At 43.1% G+C, this 14527-nt stretch overlaps 1 protein-coding gene across 2 annotated transcripts in view; it reads right to left on the minus strand.

Moving 5' to 3' along the window:
- BLTP3A (bridge-like lipid transfer protein family member 3A) overlaps positions 1–14527 on the minus strand; it is an 87404-nt gene that overhangs the window by 33964 nt on the left and 38913 nt on the right. For both annotated transcript variants that reach the window (XM_055263814.2, XM_055263815.2), the window contains exons 5-8: positions 11619–11808; positions 11164–11304; positions 10259–10429; positions 9377–9569 (exon numbers count right to left, since the gene is read on the minus strand). In XM_055263814.2, the coding sequence (XP_055119789.2) occupies positions 9377–9569; positions 10259–10429; positions 11164–11304; positions 11619–11808 (695 nt within the window). The remainder of the gene's footprint in view (positions 1–9376; positions 9570–10258; positions 10430–11163; positions 11305–11618; positions 11809–14527) is intronic.

The following is a 14527-nucleotide window of genomic DNA, read 5'->3' on the forward strand; positions in this document are numbered from 1 at the left end:
AAAACACTGACGCAAGAAACTGAGGAGGGCTGGACTCATGCCTGTAATCCCAGTACTTTGGGAGGCCAAGGCAGGTGGATCACTTGAGGTCAAGAATTCGAGACCAGCCTGGCCAACATGGTGAAAACCCATCTCTACTAAAAATGCAAAAATTAGCCAGGCGTGGTGGTGGGTGTCTGTATTCTCGGCTACTCCAGAGGCTGAGGCAGGAGAATCACTTGAACCTGGGAAGTGGAGGATACAGTGAGCTGAGATTGCACCACTGCACTCCAGCCTGGGTGACAGAGCAAGGCTCTGTCTCAAAAAAAATGGAAGCAAAGAAAGAAGGAAGGAGGGGAGGGGAGGGGAAAGAAATCGAAGTGGACACCAAAAAATGGAAAGATATTCCATGTTCATGGATTAGATAATCAATATTGTCTATACCACCCCAGCAACCTACAGATTCAATGCAATCCCTATTCAAAATACCAATGACTCCAGACTAGGTGACATAGGGAGACTTCATTTCTATAAAAAATTTAAAAATTAGCCAGACATGATGGTGTGCACTTATAGTCCCAGCTATTCAGAAGGCTGAAGTGGAAGGATCACTTGAGCCCAAGAGGTTGAGGCTGCAGTGAGCCATAACTGTACCACTGCAATTCAGCCTGGGCAACAGAGCAAGACCCTGTCTCAAAACAAAAATAGATACCAATGATATTCTTTGCAGAAATGGGAAATAATCCTAAAATGTATATGGAACCACAAAACAAACAAAAAAACAGAATAGCCAAAGCCAGCTGAGCAAAGAAAACAAAACTGGAGGAATCATGCTACCTGACTTCAAATTATACTGTGGTGCTATAACCAAAACAGCATGGCATAAAAACAGACATATAGACCAATGGAACAAAATAAAGAACTCAGAAACAAATCCATACATCTACATCTACAGCGAACTCATTACTGACAAACGTACTAAGAACACACATTGGGGAAAGGATGGTCTTTTCAATAAATGGTTCTAAGAAAACTGGATATCCACATGTAGAAGAATGAAACTAGACCCCTATCTCTTGCCATATACGAAAATCAAATCAAAATGGATTAAAGACTTAAATCTAAGACCTCAAACTATGAAACTACTACAAGAAAACACTGGGGAAACTCTCCACAACATTGGTCTGGGCAAAGATTTCTTGAGTAATGCTCCCAAAGTACAAGCAACCATGGCAAAAATGGACAAATAGTATAACATTAAGTTAAAAAGCCTCTGCACAGAAAAAGAAGCAATCAACAAAGTGAAGAGACAACCCACAAAATGGGAGAAAACATTTGCAAACTATTCACCTGGCAAGGGATTAATAACCAGAATAAATAAGGAACTTAACAGGAAAAAAAAATCTAATAATCCAATTAAAAATGGGAAAAAGACCTGAATAGACATTTATCAAAAGAAGACATACAAATGGCAAACAGGCATATGAAAAAGTGCTCAATATCATGGATCATTAGAGAAATGAAAATCAAAACTACAATGAGGCTGGGTACTGTGGCTCATGCCTGTAATCCTAGCACTTTGGGAAGCTGAGGCAGACAGATATTTGAAACCAGGAGTTCGAGACCAGCCTAGCCATCATGGTGAAATCCTGTCTTTACTAAAAATACAAAAATTAGTCTGTCATGGTCACGAGTGCCTGTAATCCCAGCCACTCGGGAGGGTGAGACATGAGAATTGCTTGAACCCTAGAGACAGAGGTTGCAGTAAACTGATGTCTTGCCACTGCACTCCAGCCTGGGCAACACAGCAAGACTCTGTTTCAAAAACAAACCAGGCCGGGTGTGGTGGCTCACGCCTGTAATCCCAGCACTTTGGGAGGCCGAAGTGGGTAGATCACAAGGTCAGGAGATCAAGATCATCCTGGCTAACACGGTGAAACCCTGTCTCTACTAAAAAGACAAAAAAAAATTAGCCAGGCGTGGTGGTGGGCGCCTGTAGTCCCAGCTACTCAGGAGGCTGAGGCAGGAGAATGGCGTGAACCTGGGAGGTGGAGCTTGCAGTGAGCAGAGATCGCGCCACTGCACTCCAGCCTGGGCAACAGAGCGAGACTCCATCTCAAAAAAAAAAAACAAAAAAACAAAAACAAAATAAAACTACAATGAGATGTCATCTTACCCCAGTAAAAATGGCTTTTATCCAATCCAAAAGACAGGCAAAAATGAATGGTGGCAAAGATGTAGAGAAAAGGGAACCCCTGGACACTGTTGGTGGGAATGTAAATTAGTATAACTACTATGGGGAACAGTATGGAAGTTCCTCAAAAAACTAAAGATAGAACTACCATATGATCCAGCAATCCCACTACTGGATATTTATCCAAAGGAAATGAAATCAGTATGCCCAAGAGATATTTGCACTCTCATGTCTACTGCAGCACTATTCATAATAGCCAAGATTTGGAAGCAACCTAAGTCAACAATAATTTATTGTACATTTAAAAATAACTAAAAGAGTAAAATTAGAATGTTTGTAACACAAATAAATGATAAATGCTTGAGGTGATAACCGATTTACCCTGATGTGATTATTATGTATCGTATGCCTGCATGAAAATATCTCATGTATCCCATAAACATATAATCTATCACCCATAAAAATTAAAAAGAAAAATGAAAATAACTTTTTTTTTTTTTTTTTTTTTTTTGAGACGGAGTCTTGCTCTGTCGCCCAGGCTGGAGTGCAGTGGCGCAATCTCGGCTCACTGCAAGCTCCGCTTCCCAGGTTCACGCCATTCTCCTGCCTCAGCCTCTCCGAGTAGCTGGGACTACAGGCGCCCGCCACAACGCCCGGCTAATTTTTTGTATTTTTAGCAGAGACAGGGTTTCACCGTGGTCTCGATCTCCTGACCTCGTGATCCGCCCGCCTCGGCCTCCCAAAGTGCTGGGATTACAAGCGTGAGCCACCGCGCCCGGCGAAAATAACTTTTTTTTTTTTTTTTTTTTTGAGAAGGAGTCTCACTCTTTCACCCAGGCTGGAGTGCAGTGGCGTGATCTCGGCTCACTGCAGGCTCCGTCCCCCGGGGTTCATGCCATTCTCCTGCCTCAGCCTCCCGCGTAGCTGGGACTACAGGCGCCCACCACCTCGCCCGGCTAATTTTTTTGTATTTTTAGTAGAGACGGGGTTTCACCGTGTTAGCCAGGATGGTCTCGATCTCCTGACCTCGTGATCCGCCCGCCTCGGCCTCCCAAAGTGCTGGGATTACAGGCGTGAGCCACCGCGCCCAGCCGAAAATAACTTTTAAACTATTACTTATTCAGATAGTGTCAACATTTTTTTAGCACTTGATTAACTTAATGAATTGAATAACTTTTACAGAATTAAATAATAAAACATAAACTATTTTCTGAATTGTATATAGACATGTGGGCAAAAAAAAAATAAAAATAACATAGGCCAGGCACAGTGGCTCACACCCATAATCCCAACATTTTGGGAGGCCGAGGCAGAAGGATCGCTTGAGCTCAGGAGTTCAAGACCAGCCCTGGTAACATAGCGAGACCTCATCTCTACAACAAATACAAAAATTAGCCAGGTGTGGTGACACATGCCTGTAGTCCCAGCTACTTGGGAGGCTGAGGTGGGAGGATCATTTGAGTCTGGGAAGTTGAGGCCTCAGTGAACTATGATCATGCCATGAAACTCCAGACTGGGCAACAGAATAAGACCCTGTTTCACAAAAATAAATAAATAAAATTTTAAAATAAACTATTTTCATTTAATACTCAAAGTTCAAATCACAAAAGTACTGTGGATCAAACATAAGTAACACTAGCAAAGCAGCCAATGGCAGGCAACAGGCAGTTGCAGGCCACCTCTCACCATATAACTTTGAGATGGAGCAACTGATCGAGAGAAAGTCCTCTAACCACAGCCATCTACTTGTCATAGTTTGTAACACTGATCTTCCACACATGTTGTGTATCTTCCATGAACTCACTGTCAATGCCGCTTAGTGAGATAAATTAAGCACTAAGGAATAAAATTTTTCAGTCAGGTTATTTTTACTTTTTAATTTAAAAAAAAAAAATAGAACTCCTGGGCTCAAGCAATCTTCCATCTCGGCCTCCCAAAGTGCTGGGATTACAGGTATGAGCTACCGTGCCTGGCTGGGTTAAGCTTTAGAAGGCCACAGATGATTGTTATATCTAAGAGCCCCACTGCACCCCTGAAACCAATTTTTAATTTCCAGAATAGGCAAATATCAAAAATAGATTAGTGGTTGCTTAGGGATTCCAAATGGGGAGTGACAGCAAATGGATACAGGGTTTCTTTTAGGGGAAACAAAAATGTTCTAAAATTAGATTATTGAAATGGTTATACAACCCTATGAATATATCAAAAAACACTGAGTTATATATTGTAAATGGATGAATTGTATGGTGTGAGATTGTATCTCAATACAGCTTAAAAGAAAAGAGCCAATTTTCCCCTGTTTGGGGTGATATTATCTCAGCTGAAAATGCATGACCTAGGCTACTGGAGGAAGAAGGTTCCACAATCATGCTTCCTCTGCTGGAGTTGCTGAGAGCTAAAAGAACAATAAACTACATGAAATGAGCTTATTATAGTAGGGTGTAGAATTGAAATCAAATATAATTAACAATTATCAACATATTTAATTGTAAACACATAATCATATATGAGATATAAATGGTAAATAGTGTAAAATTCTCTAGTGAACTAGTGGGAAGAGAATAGCCTGCCCTTAAAAAAGAGAAATAAGGAAAGTTTTTGGCTAACAGGCTTTACCCTAAGAGAAAACAGTTAAAAAGCAGGTGGTACTCTCTTCCCCATCAATCACCAATCTTCTCTCAGAAGCCTGAAATGTGAGCTCCAGTTTGATTTTTTTCTTTTATTTTCTGGGGGAAGCCTTATTTCTATCTTTGCCATCCAGTTTGATTTTAAAAGACAGTGCTGTCCCACCTCAAGACAGTGCTGACCCCAATGACCCATCCAGTTTCCGATCATTTCACCTCTAATACCCAGGGATAGGTGAGCATGTTAGTCAGCAGCTCCAACATCCAGGCTATCATACCCCTTAATTTTAAAAAAGCAGCAGGTGTGGCCTTCAAGTGGTCTCTAGAACAGCACTGTCCAAAGAACTTTCTGTGATGATGGAGGTGTTCTATGGGTTATAGACTACACTAAGCAATTGAAATGTGGCTACAGCAAATAAAGAACTAATTTTAATTTTAATGAAAATGAACTTTTAATTGTAATTTTCATTTTAATTTAAATAGCTGCATGTGGCAATTTAATACCATATTGGACAGATAATTCTAAAGTAATGATATCTAATAGAAATACAGACTGGGGCTGGGCACGGTGGCTCACGCCTGTAATCCCAACACTTTGGGAGGCTGAAGTGGGCGGATCACTTGAGGTCAGGAGTTCAAGACCAGCCTCGCCAATATAGTGAAACCCCATCTCTACTGAAAAAATACAAAAAATCAGCCAGGCGTGGTGGTGGGCGCCTACTGTAATCCCAACTGCTCGGGAGGATGAGGTGTGAGAATCAAAAAAAATAATAAAATTAAAATGAAAATAATGTGAGCTGGACTTGGTGGCATGTGCCTATAGTCCCAGCTATCCAAGAGGCTTAGGCGAGAAGATCATTTGAGCCCAGGAGTTAAGAGACCAGCCTAGGTAATGTAGTGAGCCTCTATTGTAAAACAAAACAAAACAAACAAAAGCAACAACGACAACAAAAATATAATTACACAAGAAATTTTAAATTTTCTAATAGCTATATGAAAACAGTATTTAAAAAGTGAAATTAGCCGGGCGCGGTGGCTCATGCCTATAATCCCAGCACTTTGGGAGGCCAAGGCGGGCGGATCACGAGGTCAGGGGATCGAGACTATCCTGGTTCGTACGGTGAAACTGCGTCTCTACTAAAAATACAAAAAAATTAGCTGGGCGTGATGGCAGGCGCCTGTAGTCCCAGCTACTCAGGAGGCTGAGGCAGGAGAATGGAGTGAACCTGGGAGGCGGAGCTTGCAGTGAGCCAAGTTTGTGCCACTGCACTCCAGCCTGGGCGACAGAGCAAGACTCCGTCTCAAAAAAATAAAAATAAAAAGTGAAATTAATTGTAATAATATGTATTTATTTTTATTTTATATATATATATATGTATTTTTTGAGACAAAGTCTCGCTCTTGCGCCCCAGACTGGAGTGCGATGGTGTGATCTTGGCTCACTGCAACCTCCACCTCCTGGGTTCAAGCAATTCTCCCGCCTCAGCCTCCCGAGTAACTGGGATTACAGGCATGTGCCACCACACCCAGCTAATTTTGTATTTTTAGTAGAGAAGGGGTTTCTCCATGTTGGTCAGGCTGGTCTCAAACTCCTGACCTCAGGTGATCTGCCCGCCTTGGCCTCCCAAAGTGCTGGGATTACAGGCATGAGCCACCATGCCCGGCCTTCCTTGAAGTTTTTTGTTTGGTTTTGGTTTTTGGAGATGGGGTCTCGCTCTTCCGCCCGTGCTGGAATGCAGTGGCACAATCTTGGCTCAGAGCAACCTCTGCCTCCAGGGTTCAAGCGATCCTCCCACTTCAGTCTGAGTAGCTGGGACTATGGGCGTGTGCCACCACGCCCAGCTGATTTTTGTGGTTTTTTAGAGATGAGGTTTTGCGATGTTGCCCAGGATGGTCTTGAACACCTGGGCTCAAGGAATCTGCCCATCCTGGCCTCCCAAAGTTCTGAGATTGCAGGTGTAAGTCATCGTGCCCAGCCTCCTTGAAGTTTACTAACACTTGGGATAACTGAGGGAAAATAGGTGACAATTCCACTCAGTCTATTAGAGGTCTAGATATAAGGTAGCCACACAATAACTCTAACTTGACTTCTTCTAACCATTCTGTCTTACTGGTTTAGAGACTGTCTTCTGCCAGCATTTTTTGTGGCTTGAGATATTTTCAAACCCTTCTTTCACTACCTTTCTTACCCTTAATGTGCCAAGCTTGAAACAGGATTTGATTTCCTGAGCTACTTGTTTGCCTTCTGTGTGTCACCAAGTAATCTGGTTCATCTTTCATCTCATTCATGTTCTTTTCCAGTGAAACAAGACATTTTGGGGGTCAAGTCTCTTTGGGTGTTTTATGTATATAAAAATGGATTTTGTGTTCCCTTTCCATGTAAGTACCAACTTATATGGAAACTCACAATCATAATGTAAAGAAGAAATGAAAGCCTGGTATATTGTACTTCAAGATGCCTCCCTGATGTACAGAATCTCCTTGTAAAATAAATAATTGCATTGTAAAAATAAAATAAAATGTCTTATCTAAAACTTCCTTAAATTCCACCAAAAAGATCAATACAGTTTAATAAATGAATGGTGAAGCTACAGTCACTCACATCTTAGTATGGATTACAGAACTCTGGCACTTGAAGAGAATAGTACTAAATATCCCTCATCAAGCGACAGGATGAAACTCTGAATCATGTACTCTTAATTAGGACTTCTGAAAGGATTAAAAACAAAATCTAAACAAACAATCAAACCAAAAAATACCCAAAGCCTTTAGGTAACACTTGGAAGCAATAACTAAACAAAATAATACTTGTTTTAGTAACAAACTTCCAAAATGAGTGAGTGGCAAATTATTTCCTGTGGTGGCAAAAACAATCTTTGCACTGTCATTGCTCCTTTCTTTCCTTTCAGAATGAGAGCAGAGGAGGGTTTAAATCACTTCAAGATTATTTCTTTTTTTGAAACAGGGTCTCACTGTGTCACCCAGGCTGGAGTGTAGTAGCACAAATCATGGCTCACTGCAACCTGGAGCTCCTGGGCTCAAGCAATTCTCCCACCTTAGCCTCCTGAGTAGCCAGAACTACAGGGACACACCACCACACCTGGCTAATTTTTTTTAAGAGATGGAGTCTCACTATATTGCCCAGGCTAGACTCAAACTCCCGGGCTTAAGCGATCCTCCCACCTCAGCCTCCCAAAGTGATAGGACTATAGGCGTGAGCCCACTGCAGCTGATCTCTGGCTAATTTTTAAATTTTTTGTAGAGACAGATTTCCATGTTGCCCAGGCTGGTCTCAAACTCCTAAGCTCAAGCAATCCTCTCACCTCAGCCTCCCAAAGTATTGAGATTACAGGCATGAGCCACTGTGCCTGGCCAGTGAATCTAGATCTTTTTTTTTTTTTTTTTCGAGACGGAGTCTTGCTCTGTCACCCAGGCTGGAGTGCAGTGGCGCGATCTCGGCTCACTGCAAGCTCCGCCTCCCAGGCTCACGCCATTCTCCTGCCTCAGCCTCTCCGAGTAGCTGGGACTACAGGCGCCCGCCACCACGCCCGGCCAATTTTTTGTATTTTCAGTAGAGACGGGGTTTCACCGTGGTCTCGATCTCCTGACCTCGTGATCCGCCCGCCTCGGCCTCCCAAAGTGCTGGGATTACAAGCGTGAGCCACCGTGCCCGGCCGAATCTAGATCTTATTATGAGGTAAACAAAGCCTTCAGAGAAGATAAGCCAGCAAGAGAAAAATCTATTTAATACCATATATAAGAATCAAAAACCAAGAGCTGATGGCAAAGGAGAGTTTAAAGGAAACACAAAGATAGTTTTGAAGAAACAAGCAGCAGGGTAATAAAACTTAATATTAGCCTATAATCAAGGTCCTCCAAATTCAGCCTATTGGCTCATTTGAGCCTGACAACAACTTTTGAGGTAAATGAGTGAGACATCATTTAACTCAATTTCACGAATGTGGAAACTCAAACAGGTTAAGCGAAGGTTAAGTGGTTTCCCCAGGGCTCATAAAGGAAAGCAATGAGTCAATTTTTTTCATTCTGAATAAACACATATATAATGCCAGTTGTTCTAAGTATGTCGAGATTACAACATAACCTTGCTTGGGAAGAGAACATTTACACACAATAAATATTTAAACTGACCCCAAATCTAAAAATTCTGAGGTTTCCTATAGTTGAATTTACTTTCCTAAAATCTCACCCTAGTCGTTTTCAACCTCTGATAAGCATCAGGATTGCCTAAGGAACTTTGGTGAGGAGAAAAAAAAGTTAACACTGCTTGAACTCTACCACTGAAGACTCTAATAATTCAGAGGTATTTGGCGAGAGGCCCAACATCTGTATTTTATTAAGTATGACATGTGGTTCTACTGTACCCTAAAGGGTGAACAGCACTGCCTCAAACAAACAGGGCTACCACAGGAGGGCTGAGGCCCAAGGAATGCCTGTGATTAAGGGAAGCCAACCAAAGTACTCCACAATGTCTTTTGAAAAGAGCCTTCATCCCCAGGCTCTGCCCAGCGCTAGACAGTGACGTGGACCACCCAGCCCAGGCTCAGGCCTCATGGGGTACCTGGCTCTCGGGACTGGCTATCATCACAAATGTGCAGGTCCAGGCGGGAGATGAGCAGATGGTAGGAGGACTCTTTCACATCAAATTTCTCAAAGTACTGGCTGAGGCGGCTGCTGCTGCTGTTGCTGTTGCCCTGGCTGCCACCAAATGCCTGGGCCCAGGACTGCTGGGCACTGGGAGCTGGTGGAGTGATCTACATGTGACAGAGAGAGAAACAGGAAGTCCAGACCCTGAAAAGATCCTTTGTAGGCTTTCTTTAAGCTTTCGTCCAGCCTGAAGAAAACCACAGTTTAGCAAGATGTTCCTTCCCTCTCATAACTGTTGGCCTAGTAGCTCACTTAGGTCTGTTTCAATTATATAACCTAAACTCCAAAAGCCTACTTATAATTAGTCTAATAACTGTTGGAATATAGTTCATAGTTCTGAATTGCCCTCCCAGCTCTTGCCCACCAGGTCTTAGTGGACTGATGCTAAAACATTTCCTCTAGGACGTCCTCCCTAAATGCTCTCTTTCAGCCTGTGTAGCGAGATGCCTCTTCTTTGTGCTCTCATGGCATATCGTTTATTCTATTACAGCATTTATCACACCGTACTGTAATAACTCATTTATGGTCCAGCTTTCAAGACAGTGAGAGCCCCAAGGACAGGAACAAGAGGTGTATTCCATTTTTCTTCTCCAGTGGCCAGCACTGTATACTTAATACACTGGAGGTACTCAATGAACAGAATAAATAAAAAATCAGAGGTGCAGGCAAAACCTATAAATACCCAGAAGTAAAACAAATTTCCCAAATAAAGTCTAGATTCCACCTACATTAGTATGAGTTAGGTCTGGCCTACTGAGTCCCTAGCCCCACCAAGGGTGTCTGTTTTATCTCTAACCTGTACAGGTTCAGGGGCCAGGCTCTTTCTTTGCTGGGCTGACTTCTCCATGGCTTCACTCAGTGACTCTGCATACTTCATCATAGCCTTGAGCTGTGAGTCAGTTAGCACCCAGAGCAGGTCATCCAACAGGAACATCAGCTTGGACGATATCACATTGCAATCTTTGGTCTGAGGAAGCCACAGACAACATGAGGTTTATCACCTGGTATCATTCCAACTTTCTTTTTTTTTTTTTTTTTGAGACGGAGTCTCGCTCTGTCGCCCAGGCTGGAGTGCAGTGGTGCAATCCCGGCTCACTGCAAGCTCCGCCTCTGGGGTTCACACCATTCTCCTGCCTCAGCCTCTCCGAGTAGCTGGGACTACAGGCGCCCGCCACCACGCCCGGCTAATTTTTTGTATTTTTAGTAGAGACGGGGTTTCACTGTGGTCTCGATCTCCTGACCTCGTGATCCGCCCGCCTCGGCCTCCCAAAGTGCTGGGATTACAAGCGTGAGCCACCGCGCCCGGCCCATTCCAACTTTCAAAGTGACTGTTGCCCAATCAGTTTCAGAAGCGGCTTTTCAATCTCCAATATGTGAAAGTATCAAGCAGTTTGGAGAGACAATTTCTTACAAAACTACTAAAGTTTCCTTAATTAAGAAAAAGCAGCAATAGTCAACTGCCAGGTGCCTATGTCAGTGTCCCTACACATGGGTAAAAATTGCAGTTTCCAAAACTAAGAAAATAGGAAGGTGGAAACATTCTATTACCAGAGGATGTTGGGCAACACTGAATTATAGGCCTTCCCCCTTCAACTGTCATTCCAGGGCCAATAACATTCCAAACAATGAGGGAATACCAAATCCAGGCTGTCTCATAGAATAAGAGATGGAAGTTTTCATGAGGCCAGAGAACACACTTACTCTTCTTTTGAGGGCTATTTGGATCCTGCCTTGGTTTGTAATAAGCCTCAATGGAGTGGTGACTGGGTCCTGATCACCATTGTCTGTAGCATCTGCCTCAATTCGGAGTGTTTGCCAAGTTATTTCCTTAAATGTTAAAACCTGGAAGGAGAGAAAGTAAAATCCCTTAATCCTGTGAATGAAATTAACCAAGAAGCAAGAAGTCCAAGGAAAAAAGACTGGCAAGGCAGAGACTCCCAGCACTCTCAGTTGGGATCCCACCAAGAAAAAGCAGTGAATCAGGGATCCATAACTGAAGAAAGGATGTAGCAGTAACACTGGACAGAAAGGCCTCTGGGTTCCCAGGAATGGGGAACATTTGAGGAAATCCACAAAATGGGAATAATATCCTTTAAGAATTAGCCCGACTTTGAATCTTCCCCCATTCTTTCCCTTCACAATGATGGGGCTGTCACCTCTCCTCGGCGGGGGTCAGTGATGCGGGTAAGGCGAAGGTCACTCTGCTGCCAGTTGGGGTTGACACTATAGCCCTGGAGCTGCCACAATTCAAAAGCAGCGTGGAAGGCCTTGGAGTGAATCTTGATGGTGATAGAATTGACGATGATGAACATCCCTTCCACCACCTTTTCAGCAAAGCCATATTCACTACAACAAATGAGGTAGACCAACAATCAGAATCATGGGAGACTTTCTGCACAGTCTTTATACTAGATGTTTAAATTACTTTATAATGGTAATACAGTAGTCTTTTTTTTTTTTTTGAGACAGGGTCTTGCTCTGTTACCCAAGCTGGAGTACACTGGCATGATCACAGCTCACTGCAGCCTTGAACGCCTGGCCTCACGTGATCCTCTCATCTCAGCCTCTGAAATAGCTGGGATCACAGGTATGAGCCACTGTGCTTGGCTGCAGTACTTTTTTTTTGAGACGGAGTCTCACTCTGTCGCCCAGGCTGGAGTGCAGTGGCGCGATCTCGGCCACCTGCAATCTCTACCTCCTGGGTTCAAGGTATTCTCCTGCCTCAGCCTCCTGAGTAGCTGGGAGTCATGCGCCACCACACCCAGCTAATTTTTGTATTTTTAGTAGAGACGGGGTTTCACCATGTTGGCCAAGATGGTCTCAATCTCTTGGCCTGGTGATCTGCCTGCCTCAGCCTCCCAAAGTGCTGGGATTACAGGCGTCAGCCACCACGCCTGGACAGTACTTTCTTTAACGAGAAATTGTTTCTAAGGAATGGAATAAAAGAGGAAGAGTTGACCTTGAAACAATCTCCCTCCTGTTAGAAAGAATAAATTGATAAATCTTTTTATAGACCACAAATTATCTAAATATTTAGACACTGTCTGTGAGGGGAAGTATAACTACAGAAAAGAGACATAGGGTTTCTATAAAATCTTCGAAGACACAACAGCAAGACCTGGTCTCAAAAAAAAAAAAAAAAAAAATCTCCGAAGATGGAGCATACTCTGCAAAGGTAGTGGAAAGAAAAGTAGTACAGCCAGGTGAATAAGAGGTTCAAAATCAATCCCACCTTGACTCCGTCAAATACAGTCATGCCTTGGTATGTGAAAGTACTGGTTCCAGGACCCCCCAGTACCATCTCGTATACCAAAATCTGCTCAAATCCCACAGTCAACCCTGAGGGACCTGCATATATGAAAAGTCGACTATCCGTGTGGGTGGCACCCTGCAATATTTTGATCTGCATTTGGTTGAAAAAAATCCGCATATGCATGGACCCATGCAGCTCAAACTTGTGCTAGGCAAGGATCAACTGTGCTTCCCAAAGAATTAGCTATACTTCCACAGTGAGAGGACAGAAATGGCAAAAGGAGAGGAATGAAGGACACAAAGTCCCTCTAGATGTGAAGAAAACAGCAATTCTTGACATGTAGGTGAAATCACTGCTCATTACAAGAGATAAAAGGAGGTCTGAAAATTCAAACTGAAAAAAAAATATATTTGGAATTTATGTCACCAAGAACTAATATCCCTAATGTATAAAGAATTTCAAAAACCAGAGAGAAAAAAGAGCAGGAGCCTGATAAAAGTGGGACCAAGTATGGACAGGTCACAGAAGAAATAAATGCAAATAGATATTAAACATAAAGAGGTTGGGCACAGTGACTCACACCTGTAATACCAGCACTTTAGGAGGCCGAGGTGGAGGATCACTTGAGCCCAGGAGTTTGAGACCAGCCTGGGCAACAAAGGGAGATGCCCTCTCTACAAAAACTCCGTACAAACAAATTTAAAAATTAGCCAGGTCGTGGTGGTGCATGCCTGTAGTCCCAGCTACTTGAGAGGCTGAGATAGGAGGATCACTTGAGCCCAGGAGATTGAGGCTGCAGTGAGCCAAGACTGCGCCACTGTACTCAAGCCAGGGTGACAGAGTGAGATCCTGTCTCAGAAAAAAAAAAAAAAAAAAGGAAAAAGAAGAAAAGAAAAAACGCTTGGCACAGTGGCTCACGCCTATAATCCTAACACTTTGGGAGGCTAAAATAGGCACATTACTTGAGCCTAGGAGTTTGAGCTCAGCCCAGCAACATAGTGAGACCTGGTCACTACAAAAAATAGAAAAAAATAGCCAGATACAGTGGTGCATGGCTTTGGTTACAGCAACTTGGGAGGCTGAGGCAGGAGGATCACCTGAGCCTGAGGAGGTCTAGGCTGCAATAAGCTGTGATCGTGACACTGCACTCCAACCTGAGTGACAGAGTGAGACCCTGTCTCAAAAAAAAAAAAGAAAAAGAAAAAGAAAAAAGGCCGGGTGCAGTGGCTCACGCCTGTAATCCCAGCACTTTGGGAGATGGAGGTGGGTGGATCACGAGGTCAAGAGATCGAGACCATCCTGGCCAACATGGTGAAACCCCATCTCTACTAAAAATACAAAAATTAGCTAGGCGTGGTGGTGCACACCTGTAGTCCCAGGTACTCGGGAGTCTGAGGCAGGAGAATTGCTTGAACCCGGGAGGCAGAGGTTGCAGTGAGCCGAGATCATGCCACTGCACTCCAGCCTGGTGACCGAGCGAGGCTCCGTCTCAAAAGAAAAGAAAAGAAAATGATCCTCAACCTCACTCATAAATCAAAACCATGCTGAGAGTCACTAGATTTATGACAAAGGTGACAGTGCAGGGGGAAAAATAGTTTTTTCAATAAATGGTGCATGGTCAGTTTGCAGATATCCATACAGAGAAAAATTAATATTGATGCCTACCTTCATCAGACAACAACAAAAAAAATCAGTTCCAAGATGGACTAGAGATTTAAATGTTAAAAGCCAAACAATAAAGCTTTTAGAAGAAAATATAGGAGACTCTCTTCCTGCCTTAGGATAGAAAAAGAACTTAAACAAGATAACAAA

This window comes from Symphalangus syndactylus, chromosome 23 (assembly GCF_028878055.3).
Source record: "Symphalangus syndactylus isolate Jambi chromosome 23, NHGRI_mSymSyn1-v2.1_pri, whole genome shotgun sequence".
Classification (NCBI taxonomy): Eukaryota; Metazoa; Chordata; class Mammalia; order Primates; family Hylobatidae; genus Symphalangus; species Symphalangus syndactylus.